This window comes from Pituophis catenifer, unplaced genomic scaffold, assembly GCF_029215685.1.
Source record: "Pituophis catenifer annectens isolate HBS135680 unplaced genomic scaffold, rPitCat1.0.hap2 SCAF_8, whole genome shotgun sequence".
Lineage (NCBI taxonomy): Eukaryota > Metazoa > Chordata > Lepidosauria > Squamata > Colubridae > Pituophis > Pituophis catenifer.
This window is the reverse complement of record NW_027256888.1, coordinates 75,579,373-75,593,820: the sequence shown is the minus strand read 5'-3', so window position 1 is coordinate 75,593,820 and position 14,448 is coordinate 75,579,373. Positions and strand designations below refer to the sequence as shown.

At 41.2% G+C, this 14,448-nt stretch overlaps 1 protein-coding gene across 1 annotated transcript in view; it reads right to left on the bottom strand.

The window, feature by feature from the left end:
- Positions 1-14,448, bottom strand: part of CNOT6L (CCR4-NOT transcription complex subunit 6 like) — a 50,093-nt gene that overhangs the window by 19,446 nt on the left and 16,199 nt on the right. The window contains exons 2-6 of the mRNA XM_070948541.1: positions 8,260-8,381; positions 6,667-6,853; positions 5,596-5,681; positions 3,324-3,413; positions 2,979-3,047 (exon numbers count right to left, since the gene is read on the bottom strand). Of these exons, the coding sequence (XP_070804642.1) occupies positions 2,979-3,047; positions 3,324-3,413; positions 5,596-5,681; positions 6,667-6,853; positions 8,260-8,371 (544 nt within the window). The 5' untranslated portion in view covers positions 8,372-8,381. The remainder of the gene's footprint in view (positions 1-2,978; positions 3,048-3,323; positions 3,414-5,595; positions 5,682-6,666; positions 6,854-8,259; positions 8,382-14,448) is intronic.

Sequence of the window (14,448 nt, the reverse complement as noted above, 5' to 3'; positions counted from 1 at the left end):
AGGATTGTCTGTCGGACGCACGATCGTAGGAGAAAGAGGAGGGACGATAAGAGGAAGAAGTGCTGGGGCCAGGGTCAGCCCGAAAGGAGGGACGCTGACTGTATGGTAAATAGCGTCGATCCGACCTACGGTAGGAAGAGGGCATGATCTTCCTTTTATCCTTATCTTCAATGAGGATAGGATCGAGTGCTTCCCCAAACAACCGGGATCCCTTATATGGAGCAGAGGCCAGCTTCCATTTGGATTTTACGTCCGCACGCCAATGCCGAAGCCACAGGAGGCGGCGGGAAGTAACGGTTGCAGCCAGAGAACGCGACACGAACCTGGTAGCTGCAAGGGCCGCGTCCGCGGAATATTCTGTGGCTGCCACCAGCTTGCTAACGTCCTGGTGGAGGCGCCGATCATCAGGCGGAAGTCGCTCCTGGAGCTGGCGGAGCCAGATCAGGGAGGCCCGATTGAAAAAAGAAACCGAGGTGGCGGCGCGTATGGCCCAAGCCGCAGTCTGATGGGCCTTGCGGAATACGAGTTCGGCTCTTCTGTCCTCAGATCGCAGGCCGTCCGCGATGTCATTGGATAACACTGCAGAGGACGTCAAGGCTGCAATGGGAGCGTCGACCGATGGGAGTTCAAGCAAATCCTGCAAGCTGGGCGCTGAGCAGAAGAGTTTTTTGTCAAGACCACTGGGCGCTGCGAGCGCCCCCGGCTGAGCCCAGGGCCGTTGTACGGTTTCAGAAAACAGTTGTGGACAAGGGATGAAGTCCTGGTCGGGATGAGGAATGGCAAAGAGGGCCTCGTGAGGGTTAGAGGATTTCTCGGGGTCTGGCAAGGACTTGGAAGATGCCAGTTGCGTAGTGGCAATGGCCTTGCGGAGAAGGACCTTGAAGAGGGAAGGTCGAAATAGGCCTGTAGACGAGGGCTTCTCTGGAGGTTCATCCTCGTCTTCCGAGAGTTCCATGTCATCCGCCTCATCCCGGTCAAATTGAGAGTCTTCACTGTGGTCGGACTCCCGAAGTGAGTAGGCCTCAGGATCGACAGTGTGGCGATGAGTTGTAGGTCTGGGAGGTTCCGAAATGTACGACGGCGGAACCCCCTGAGAATAAGAGGCCTGGGGAAGACCCCCCGCCATCATCCTAGACACTGTGGCCGTGATCATAGCTTGAATGTCATGATAAGAAGGCGGAGGACCTTCTGGTGGACGGAGGCCCGCCGCGGTGGGCGTGAAGGTTGCCTCCGGTGGTCTTACTGGAAGTGAAGGCTGATAAACTGCCGAGGAAGTCGAAGGGATAGCAGTGGGTTCAAGCTGACAGGGGTAGACGAACACCTGAGTTGCCGGTTCAGCCCCAGCCGTTAATCCTTGAGGCAGGTCCGGGTGAGGTACGGGTTCCATGAGAGATGTAGCAGGAAGCTCCTCTTCAGGACGACTGGCTGGGGGTACGGGAGGGGGGACTTTGCGTTGTGCCTGCTGGAATTGGCGTTCAAGAGCGTCGTGGCGACGTTTAGCGGCCTTATCCTCAGCCGAGGAAGACTTGTGGCCTTTGGATGAGGTAGATTTGGACGAGCGTGAAGACTTTTTTGATGCTTTCTTAGGTGCCTTACCGGACGAGCGGTCAGAGTTTTTAGGACGAGGTGGAGATTGGTCTCGTTCCGGGTCAGAAGAAAAGTCCGGATCCACCATGGTAAGTGAAGTTTATTTTTTTTTTTTATTTTTTTTTTTTACAAGGATGGGGGGGGAAAGGTAAAACGCTCACACACCCCTTCTGAGGAAAGTTTCTTCTTTTTTTTTTTTTTTTTTAAAAGGAAGGATCAACTAGTATCCAGGTAAGTGATAAGGGAGAAGGAGCAGGAAATCAAATGCCCCTTGAATGGCCAATAAGTTCCAAAGGGCCCAGGAATGTTGTGGAGACCAGGCTCTGAAGAAAATAAAATGGCGGCCGACTCAAAATGGCGGCCGCGCGGGAAAAAACGCCCAGGAGGCCTCGTCTGCTGGTCCCCGGCAGGAAAGGCCTCTCCGCAATCAACGAGGAGCCGCGGAGGCGATGAAGAGCTCTTGCGGCTGAAGATAGCGTTCAAATGCGCGCGAGCGCTAAGGAGCGCTCCAAACGCCTCTTGAATGGCCTGCAAGGATGGTCTGGAGCAGGCGCGGTTGGGGCGCGATGGCGGCCAAAGGATCGGGCCGCGAAACGATCTCCCACTGCGTTCGGGCGATAAGGGGCGCTCCTAGCGGCTCTCGAGGCTGGCGTGGGACGGCGGCTGACGAAACGGGCCGAGCAGCAATCCCCAGGTTCTTGCCCGCGCTGACAAGCGCTCCTAACGTCTCCCTCAAGCCGTCCAAGCCGAGCGAGGTCTGACGAGGCTAGGGTGCGTGGGCGGTTAAGGAGACGGGCCGCGGTAAGGGACAGGAGGCCTTCTATCGCTCAGCACAAGTAGCGCGCAGAGATGCCGAATATAGGCAGAGCTCGGCGGCGAGGGCTGTAAAGGGCACACAATAGGCTCGCAGGGATGCAGAAATAAGAAGCAGGGCCCTGCGGCGAAGAGAGGCCCAGGCGGGGCGTCTGAAGGCCCACGCCTTCAGAACGCCGCTGCTCTTGATGTAGGAGGGTTGGCCAGACGAAAATATTGAAGACAGTAAAACTCACAATAATGAAGATGGAGAGGTAGGAAAAATAATAAACTAAAACAAGGAAAATGCACAGGAGAAATTGTAATGAAGGAAGAAGTTCCAAAGGACACTCGTTCAGGCTGCACTGAGTGAAAGGAACTGAGCCTCAGCCAGTCCCTAGGGGAGGAGTCAACAGTTAATTTAAAGTGATATGCACTCAGTGTTTTCAGGCTACCTGAGGGATATTACCCACGCTCTTGGATTCTTCCAAGCAGCGCGCCAGAGAAAGTATAAGGGCTCTTCTGTAAGCACAACAATGCCTTGAGTTAGTTGGAGCAGAGAGAATACAGTTGCCAATCAAAGATGGCTGAAGTAATACCTGAGGGCAGAATTTGGTCTCGCTCTTTTAATGTAATCCATGGCCTTGGAGGCAGCTGCTCCGGATGAACTGAAATAATGATAAGAGACTGAATGTTAATGAGGGTTATAAGCCAAATCCCTTGAAGAACTGGAATTTAATGTCATAATCATGATTTAAACATGGTACCCGCATGGCACCAAGTAGCCAGTTCTTCTTAGCAAGAGCATTCAGTATAAAATATAGTGTGTTCAGAGAGCACACGTATCCTTTTAGGAGGACTCTGAATATAAAATTATTCCCCTAACAAAGCTTACATATCGTAAGTAGGATAGATCGCTGGTATCATTTAAAAAGAATTGTTACCTGCTAGATTGTCAAGCATGTAGTTCAACAATTTACGTGTCCCATCTGGGTCCTGGTAGAGGCTGAGAATATCTTGTGATAAAGGATTGCCTGGAATCAAAGCAACATTTTAAAAAGAAATGGCTTCCACAATATTCTCAGCTTGAATGAATTAATGTTTACTGTAACAATCCTTATCCTTAATTCTTTATTTATCTTGGAAGACAGCTTAATTTAGTAATCTACTTTTCATTTCTAGAACAAACCTGAAGACCCTGATAACATTTTCATTCCCAGGAAAAATGCTTTATAAAGACACATGTGAATCAACAGAATAACAGATTTGGAAGGGACTTTAGAGGTCTTCTAGTCCACTCCCCGCTCAGGCAGGAAACCCTGTACCATTTCAGACAAATGGTTGTCCAGACTCTTCTTGAAAACCTCCAATGTTGGACCATTCACAACTTCTGGAGGCAAGTTGTTCCATTGATTGTTCTCACTGTCAGGAAATTATTCCCTTAATCCTAGGTTGCTTCTCTCCTTGATTACTTTCCATCCATGGCTTTTTATCCTGTCTTCAGGTGCTTTGGAGAATAGGTTGACCCCCACTTCTTTGTGGCAGCCCCTCAAATATTGAAACACTGCTATCATGTCTCCCCCAGTCCTTCTTTTCATTGAACTAGACATACCCAGTTCCTGCAACCATTCTTCATGTGTTTTAGCTTCCAGTCCCCTAAACATCTTTGTTGCTCTTCTCTGCACTCTTTCCAGAGTTTCAGCATTTTTTATATCGTGGTGACCAAAACTGGATGCATGTATGGTCTTAACAAGGCATTATAACATAGTACTAAGAGGAAAGCACGAATTATTGTGAAATCCATTTTGGTACACAATCAGAAGGACAGTCGGAAAATATTTTGCCATCGCCCCATCAAATGAAGAGGTTTATCTCAAACTCTGTTTATCTGGCTCTGTCTTCCAAAACAGAGCCTTTCTGCTTTTTGTCCTTCATGAAATTTATTTTCTTAAATGTGTTTGGCTGAAGTATTTGGAACGTTTTTTTTTTAATTCACAGGGCTGGAACTAAAACAATATGAGCAGAAGTCATCTTTACTAGATTAATGAAAACCGCAGGTTTCAATGTTTTCCTATCTTTATCTGCAACTGGAGTTTTCAAAGTATTATTCAAAGGCAATTCTGTCCTTGAAGACATTCCTCTTGGCTTAGATTCTTTTTTAGGGCTGATAAACAGGTCAAAAACTTTTATCAGTACAATAAAACATGTAACTAGGAAACAAAAGCAAAGAATGCTTGTGGGCTTCAAAGAGGCATTCCATTTGCCAACAGAACTTGCTCTTTTAAGGAAAATTTACCTGGCTGATCTTTCTCCTAACACGAGAATAACTTTAACCTTCCCTGCCTGCTCTGCTAACTCTCTCTGAGATTAACCTAAGTGTTTCTCGAGTTAACCTTGATTCCTGGCAACTATATGGACACATGTTGGGGTTTTGATAAAAATATAGATTTGTAGTGGTTAGTGCAAAAATACTATATGCAGAACAACAGAAGTAAATTGTATCAAAATAAAAGGCTGAAAAAAACCAAAAAACACTTCAAGACTGATATAAAGTTTATTAATTGACTGCTAAAGGAAGACCTTCTAACTTGATTTAAACTGCCATAATTCCCCAGGTTTGGCCAGGCAGGATGGGAGATGATGTTAGAAATATAGAAAGGTTAGAAATAAAGAACCAGGCTAAGAATATGTAGTTTATATTTATACAGATAGTCCTTGACTTACAAGCATCCGTTTAGCAGCCATTCAGTTACAATGGCTCTGGTATGCATTTATGACAGGGATCACTTTTTGCCACCTTCTGACAAGCAAAGCCAGATTCATTTAATAACTCTGTTACTGATTTAACAACTGCAGTGATTCATTTAACAACTATGGCAAGAAAGGTCGCAAAATGGGGCAAAACTCACTTAACAACTCTCTTGCTTAGCAATGGAAATTTTGGGCTCAATTGCAGTTGTAAGTCAAAGACAATCCATATTGCCTCCAAGAGGTTAACATAGGAGGAAAAAAGACAGACATAAGGGGGAGAGGAGAGGAGAGGAGAAGAGAGGAGAGAGCTGGAAGGGACCTTGGAGGTCTTCTAGTCCAGCCCCCTGCTCAAGCAGGAGAACCTATATCATTTCAAACTAGTCACTGTCCAGTCTCTTCTTAAAAACCTTCAGTGATGGAACGTCCACTTAAGCACACAAAAATATATTTCTTACTACCCCTTACCTTTCAGACCTAGGTTTTGTAGCTGGAAGAGCCGTCCAAGTTCATAAGGCAAAACTCGTAACAAATTGTTGTTTAAAAGCAATTCCCTAAAACCAGAGTAAATTATTTAGTAAAGGTAGTTTAACAGAGGTTTTACACATCTGCATTCATTGTGATACTTTTTTAAGTAGTGAGATGGAAAACATATCAGAGCGTCTGTGTTAGTATAATCAGCCTACCTCCAAATCAATCATTTCTGAGGATAAGGTATACAGTGAGTGCTGGATCGTAATGTGTACAAACAAAATAACAACTTCTGTTTACAAGTTGCTATCACAATGGATCAATCAAAAGCTGAAGGAAGTCCACAAATGTAGCCAAGACTATGGGCTTCTGACTAATCTTTATTTCAGATTGAAATAAAGGATCAGGCAAAGAAGGACAAAACATTAGAAGAATTATTGTCCAGTTTTTAGGGGGAAATGTAAAAAATACCTCTGGCTCTAGAACAGTAGCCGAGCTTGTTTTTCAAGATCATAAACATCTTGACTTGGACGCTTAGAAATTCTTAAAAGATTTTGAACAAGTAGTTTTGCAGATTAAGCTCATTTCAAAGTACATAAAAATGCCAGAACGGTACATTAGAAGAGAAACTATTATCCAAAATAAGAGTCCCATGTTGAGTTTTCTACCATATGTAGTGACATTTATCCATAGCTTGAATCATCCTCCTTCCCCAATATTCTTGCCCATCTTATGCCAAAGAGCAAATTTAAAAATATTACTACCCCACCAGAAATTATGTAAAAGAAAAGTACAAAAATTCTTGCATCAGTACAGTAAGTAGGGCGTGTCAAATTTTTCAACTTTCAGTTTCCAAATATTAGGGGTGCTCAAAAGTTGTGACATGCCTTGAGGATTGTAAAGATATTTTGGTTACTTCAATATAATTTAGATGTGCTTGGTAAGTAACTACATAAATATCATAACTTTTTAACATTTTGTTTGTTTCATTACAGTAGCCAAAAGAAACTTCGGCAAAAACGCTTTTAGATTTGAGGTTATTTAGGAAGAGAATTCAAGACTCCTCACCTGAGAGAAACCATGTTTCCTAGTTCTGCTGGTAAACTTCGGAGTTTGTTGGATGAGAGATCCAGGTAAACCAGATTATGAAGCTTGGCAATATCAGGTGGAATGCGAGTTAAATAGTTGTCATTGAGGTGGAGAGCAGTCAAGTGTGTTAGTGACCAAAGTGATGGACTTAAATTGCGCACTCTACCTAAAATCAGAAGCAGGTAGAGAGAGTTAGTTTTCTTCTACAAGCTCAACAAATATACTTGATCTTGCAACAAAATGTACCAACTATTTACCAATGATTTCAAGCCAACAAAATTTATTCTATTCAGTGTGAAAATAACATCTTACTACACACGCCCCTCTTTGGTTAACCAACAGAAAATTCTGATTCAAGAATAATTCTTGTTTGTTTAGCTAGTTTGACACTCTTTCACACAGGCACATATATATAGAAGTCACAGTGGACAGAACCAGTAAGATACATATAAACAAACAATTAAGAATTATTCCTGAATCAGAATTTTCTATTGGTAAACTGAAGAGGCAAAATCTGTATTTCTTCCAGGCGAAGATAGATGTCAAGACCAAAGAATTAAATATTAACAATTGCCTCTTCTACAAAAAAAACATATTTTTAAAAATTCTCTGCGCATTTGGATTAAAATAAATATTTAACAATGATATATTTCCCGAATAGGAAAAATGAAAGTCACAAATACAGGATAAAGAAAACCCAGCTTACCAATACAGGTAGTCTTTGACTTACAACTAATCTCTTTGAAATTCTGATGGACTGAAGAAAAGGTACTTACAACCTAGATTTTAAGTTCTGGTGGCCAATACCACCCAAGTCACGTGACTGCATTTTGGATGCTCGGCTACCAGCCAACCTTTATGCCCATCTGCAGTATCCCACAGTCACATGACTGTGTTTACTTCTATTTTCCAACAAAAAATATGTATTGTGGACAATGGGTTCTTTTAATAACCTCAGCATTTGTTTAATGACTGCAGATTTGCTCAACGACCATGGCAATTCACTTAATGATCACCGCAAAAAAAACAAAAAAAAAAAAAACAGTAATAAAATCGGGTCAATCACAGGATAACCTGCATGATTTTCAACCATAACTCCCGATTCAATTATGACAGGGGTGTCAAACTCAAGGCCCACGGGCCGGATCCAACCCGTGGGGTGTTTAGATCTTTCCCGGAAACAGCAAAGGACCAGCCCACGGTGCCTCTGCCAGTGAAAACGTAGCTCAGGAGGGCTGCACGTGGCCTTCATGAGCTCCGTTTTCACTGGCAGAGGGTTGCAGGAGGCCATCACAGCCAAAAACAGAGCTCGGGAGCCCGTTTTTGCTGCCCCCCCGACAAGAGTGACGTTGAGCTGACCACGCCCTCCCTGGCCCCCCCTAGGACAAACTCAATGAAATCGAGTTTGACACCCCTGAATTATGGTCGTATTTGGAGGACTACCTGTATAAAAAGGATCTGCTAAAGACATACACAATCCCTCACAGAGGTTTAATAGGAACATACAGTCCAGATCACAGGGAGTTCATTGTTCAACTTTCCTTCGATCTGGTCATTTATCGGATTCCTTACCCGAGATTTCCAACTCTGCCCAGTGGGACTTCTTCCCATTGGCTACCTCTTCTGCTGACATGATGGTATATATTCTGCGAGGATCTGGAGGATCATATTTTTCCTTTGGCATCCCTGTTAGTCTGAAAGAAACAGCGTCTCATTACTACAGCTTGTAAATTATAACAACACATCTCTCATCATTAAATGACTCATAAGCATGGAAGATAACTGGTGTACAGTATGTCATGGAAGGCTTGTTTGCTGCAAAATTCTGCAGTGAAAATCAAGCTAGCCATAATGGGAGTCACCCTCTAGTCTTAAAATGTTGTATTTATTACTACAGGTGGTCCTCGACTTACAACAGTTCATTGAGTGGCCATTCAGAGCTGCAGCGGCACTGAGAAAAGTGACTTATGGCCCTTTTTTTACATTTACGACCATTACTGCATGAGGTAATGTGATCAAAATTCAGACGCTTGGCAACTGACTCATATTTATGACAGTTGCAGTGTTATGAAGCCGTGTGATCACCCATGGCCACCTTCAATGGGGAAGCCAGATTCACTTAACAACTGTGTTATTAATTTAACCACTGCAGCGGTTCACTTAATAACTGTGGCAAGAAAGATTGTAAAATGTGGCAAAACTCACTTACACATCTGTCTCACTTAGCAACAGAAATTTGGGGCTCAATTGTGGTCGTAAGTTGAAGAGTACCTGTATTGTGCCATCCATTCTGGACTGGCTTTGAAAAGCTTACAAAAAAAAAGAGAGACTGCATGAAAAACAAGAGTAAAAGCAAAAGTTATGAAATTATGCTATAATGAAAGAACTGCTCAACCTAACAACGCCCTGAAGGTCTTATCGATTAGCCAGGTTATTATGGCTCTTCTGAAACCCAGCAGGGATAAAGCAATCTTTATGTAAAAGCAAACTGTTCCATAAAAGACGGGGCCACCACTGAGAAAGCCCTGTTCTGGGTGCCAGCAGATGAAACTTCTTTGGTAGCAAGACCATCAACAAGCTGTAATTTCTATGTTTCATTGTCAAACAGATTTTATTTATTTACCAAATTCATTTGAAGCCCCCATTTTCTGGTTCAGGGCAAGATTCATTTTGGAGCGAGCAGGTCTGAAGATATCTAGAAATACCCCAATGGCAAAGAGTAGATTTAGGGTGATGGTGGCCTTATCAACAAAAGGGCGATCAGTTCAAAACAGTATTTTGGAAGAGAGACCATTGCAATTTAAGTCTTCACGGATGGCCTGTTAACTTCTGTTTTTTTATTTAAAATATTTCCCTTTATATGATGATATCACTGTGTGCGCTCTTCTGTGGGATATTACTGTTATTGCTTTTTAAAAACAGTATGTCACTTTGAAGCTTAAGTGCACAGAAAAATGATATAGAAACTATTTTAATAAATAATAAATAAATGGGTATAATTTTATACTTTACCCAGCCACTAGATTTGCTTCACATGGAAATACTATCATATCTAACTAAGTAAATACTTCTGAAGTAAAAATAGAATAAGGGAAAAAAGTTTCTTCAATACTCCCTCTAAATATGTATTATTGTATTGTATATCTAACCATGCTCCTACAAATAAATTTAAAAGCTCTATATCATGCCAAAAAGATGAGTAACATTAACCAAAAACAGTAAATTTATTGCAAGTAACTTTCGTGCATAATTTACTTTCTCAAAAATCTGCCATCTCTATAGAAATGTCGTTCTGTGGCAATTTAATTAGAGTCATTAAGTTCTTTTTTCTCAAAATAGAAACATTAATTTCCTAGAAATACTAACCACTTTTTCCTTAGAGACTTTTAATTTTTATTTTGCCGCGCAGAAGTGGTCTAAATTAATACTTATGGTAAATTAAGGCTTTCAATTATGAAATATAGCACATAATTAATTACACTGTTCCTTAGCATAACAATGGCAAAAGCTGGTATTTAGGTTTAGAACCTAAATGTGGACTTTTAGAAGAGGAAACTTCTATTTTTTTTCTGCATTTAAGTTGGAAAAGAAACTAGGAAAAAGAAATAAACCTGAAATTTGGAATTTTGAAATTCAAAATCAGGAATCATTTGGTTGATTTTACACTTGTCTGTGGCAAGGAAATGCAAAGCCAGTTGTTTATAGAGATTGTCAGCTTCTAGAAGTCTCGGGCAACAAACGTGTATTCAACATCCTCAACGCTCAGCCCTAATCCTGGATCAGATCTGGATCATCCTCGATTTATGACCACAATTGAGCCCAAAATTTCTGTTGCTAAGTGAGACATTTGTTAAGTGAACTTTGTTCCATTTTACAACCTTTTTTGCCACAGTTGTTAAGTGAATCTGGTTTCCCCACTGACTCTGCTTGTTAGGAGATTGCAAAAGGTGATTGCGTGACCCCGAGACACTGCAACCGTCATAAATATGAGTCAGTTGCCACGTGTCTGAATTTTGATAATGTGACCATGGGGATGCTGTAATGGTCGTGTGAAAAAGGGTCATAAGTAAATTTTTTCAGTGCCATTGTAACTTCAAATGGTCACTAAATGAACTGTTGTAAGTTGAGGACTACCTGTATAGACAGGCACAAGCAACCAGACTGTGGCCATAGATCTCCTTAAGCAAATGAAATAGAAGAATTTAAATATAATTTCTATAACTCAATAGCTGGACTGAGCTCATGTAAATTCTTCTGCTCCAAACAGCTGTACATCGTGAAGCTCCATTCAGAATTAGGATGTGCTGCTGCTATGTGCGTTGTTGTTGTTGTTTTTAAATATATTTCTAATGGTTAATTGTTCTTTGCCCTAGTCAACAATATACACTTACTACATTCCAACACAAAGTTTTCAAAGACTTTTATGCACAGTGGCCCTATTTGGCTGACACACAAAAATACATGAGCACAAAATATGTACCTTAGCAACTGGCATTCGTACACACTGAAGACAAAGCTACACTCCAGGCTATAGATTTACAAGGGCATCCTTGAAAACACAAGCTGCCAAAAGAGTTGCATTCCCGAATGAAGCAAATTGTATCAAGGACAAAGGGAGTGGGTGGATTGTTTTCTTAAAATAGCCACCATTCTGGATCTAACCATAATCGCTAGTGTCAAATCCTCTTTTCCATACAACTTCAGAGGAACAACACCCAAATGTGAACTTTACAAAAAAGTTCATTTTAAAAATGAACACATAAAAACCATTCCTGAAACCAAACCTAGCATAATAATCTTGTGGTCTCCATCCTTAACACTTGGCACAAATATCAGTGTGCGCTTTGATCCATGAGCTGGTAACGTTTTACAGGTAGTCCTTGGCTTACGACTACAATTCAGCCAAAAATTTCTGTTCAGTTGTGAAGTGAGTTTCGTCTCATTTTACAACCTTTCTGGCCACAGTTGTTCAGTTAGTAACACGGCTGTTAAGTGAATCTGGCTTCCCCACTGACTATGCTTGTCAAAAGGTTGCACGTGACCCCGGGATACTGCAACCGTCATAAATATGAGTCAGCTTTCAAGCATCTGAATTTTGATCACCTCACCATAGAGATGCTGTAATGGCCTTAAGTGTAAAAAACAGTCACACGTCACCTTTTTCAATGCCGTAGTAACTTTTTTTTTTAAATTAGATTTATGTGCCGCCCTTCTCCAAAGACTCAGGGCAGCTTACAATGCGTTAAGCAATAGCCTTCATACTTTTGTATATTTTTACAAAGTCATCTTATTGCCCCCACAAACTGGGTCCTCATTTCACCTACCTTAGAAAGGATGGAAGGCTGAGTCAACCTTGAGCCTGGCGAGATTCAAACTTACAGTAATTGCAGACAGCTGGAGTTAAATTACAATGCATTAGTCTGCTGAGCTATCCAGGCTCCTACTTTGAAAGGTCACTAAACCAACTGTTGTAAGTCAAGGACTATCTGTGCTTTAGGAAAAAAAAACACAAACACTGGATTGAACTTCCTACTGTGCTCCAATTGCCAATGTCTAAGAACTGCTAATTTCACAAAGGATTCGGACTTTTCTGGAGTTATATTGTGGTAGAGAACAAGCACCGTTCGTTTTGAAGCCAGCTCATTCCAAACCTAACAATGGAGCCAACAAGAGCAGTCTGTGAAATTCAGAACTACAGCTCTGAGAGCCAGATAAGAAGTCTGGGAACTGAGTTCTCTACTCTCATTTGCTGATTTTTTTTTTTTTAATTACAGGTAATCCTTGAGTTACAACCCACAATTAAGTCCAAAATTTCTGTTGCTAAGGAAGACATTTTGGCTTAACAATTGTTGACAATTCAATGGCTTTGCTAGTCAGAAGGTCGCAAAAGGTGATCACGTGACCCTGGGACACTGCAACAGTCATAAATATGAGTCAACTCTCAAGCATCTGAATTTTGGGCATCTGACCATGGAGATGCTGCAACATTCATAAATGTAAAAAATGGTCATAAGTCACTTTTTCAGTGCCCTTGTAACTTCGAACGGTCATTAAATGAACTGTTGTAAGTAGAGGACTATCTGTACTACTTATTATATCATATACAAGTAGTCCTCGATTTACAATCAGTTCCTTACCATTTGAAGTTATGACAGATCTCCAAAAAGGTGTTCCGATGGCCATACCCCCTCCATGGTCATGTGATCACGTGTTGACCTGCTTAGTGACCAGCACAACTTACATACACAATTGAGTTCTGAATGACAGTGGTAAATCAAGGACTTCCTGTACCATTGTAATTAGATTTTTGATGGTTTACAGAAAACAGACACCATTTCAATGTGAAATGCATATACCCTGCATGAAAAAAAAAATTAGAGTCAATCCAAGATTTTCAAGTTAAATGATTTTGGGAAGAAGATCTAAGAAAGCTTTTCCATCTCACACAGCCTGGAGAATTGTTATCTGTGAAACCAGGTTTCTATTAAATTCAGATGCACAAGGATTTGGATCTGGAGTTTTACTATCTTAAGAGCTCCACCTGATCATTCAATCTATTTCTTCATTTTGCTCTCAACCAGCTGTTACAATGCACAAAGACATCTCGCCTTTAAAGACCACTTGGAAATTTCCAACTGCTACAGCACGCAACCATTGGAACTATTCCAGCCTTAGATCCCCAGTTGTTATTAGACTACAACTTTCCTCACCCTAACAACCGGGGTGAAAGGGATTGATGTCTAAAGTGACATGGAAACTACAAAGATATAAGCCAAACAGTAAATACATATTATATTAGCTTTACATAGACCAGAGAGTCATTGACTGATGGGCACCCATAAAAAATAGATAGATAGATGGATGGATGGATGGATGGGAGAGAGAGAGAGATCAGACAGAAAGACAGATTGTTTCCAATTTGGTTTAAAACCAAAAGCTCAAAATTGAATATTTCCAAACTGGAGCCTGCTGGGAAGAGGTAGGCTCAGCTATGGAAAAAGCTGCCAAAAAGTTAATTATTGAATTCTGTTCTTAAGGACTTAAAGATTTTTTTCCTAAGGTTGCCTCTTGCATTTTTTAAACAAACTTTGACTATGCATTGTAATACCTTTTTTTTTAAGTAATTTTACACTAGGCCCCCTATTAATTTTTATTTTCTACTCTTGATGTAAACTTTTAAAATTATTATGGCACAGTGGTATCTCTCCCAAATAAAACTGTGGTGCGGTAACTTCTATTTGTAGATTTCAAGCTGTATGTACAAATGAAGATGTCCTAAGGCTGTGCCACACATTTGATATTTACCTAAAGGATTGAATTTGTAATATAAGTAGGATCTGCCTCCTTCATTTTACATTAGAAAACGAGGCTGGTACAAAACCTTGTAATTAAAACATTAATAAAAGATGTGGGAAACAGGCTGGGTAGCCAATCTGTTCCTACATCATACATAAATATATTGCAGTGGCTAAAACACTTTCTCTCTTCTTTGATACTGTTCCCATCAATGTTTGTGGAAAGCCCACCTTGAACAATTTATAGCAAATATAATAAACAATACAGAAAAAGTTATTTGGGGGTGGGGGGTGGGAAACAAGCCCTTGTAACCTGTTGGGTCAGAGTTATGTTACCTTCCAGTAAACAGCCAGAAGTTACTGTGGATATGAGCTATTCTGGTATGTAACTTCTTAACCACTAGACAGGACTCAATGGAAGGGAGGAAATATACCATAATTACTTCTCAGTGAAGAATACATTTCA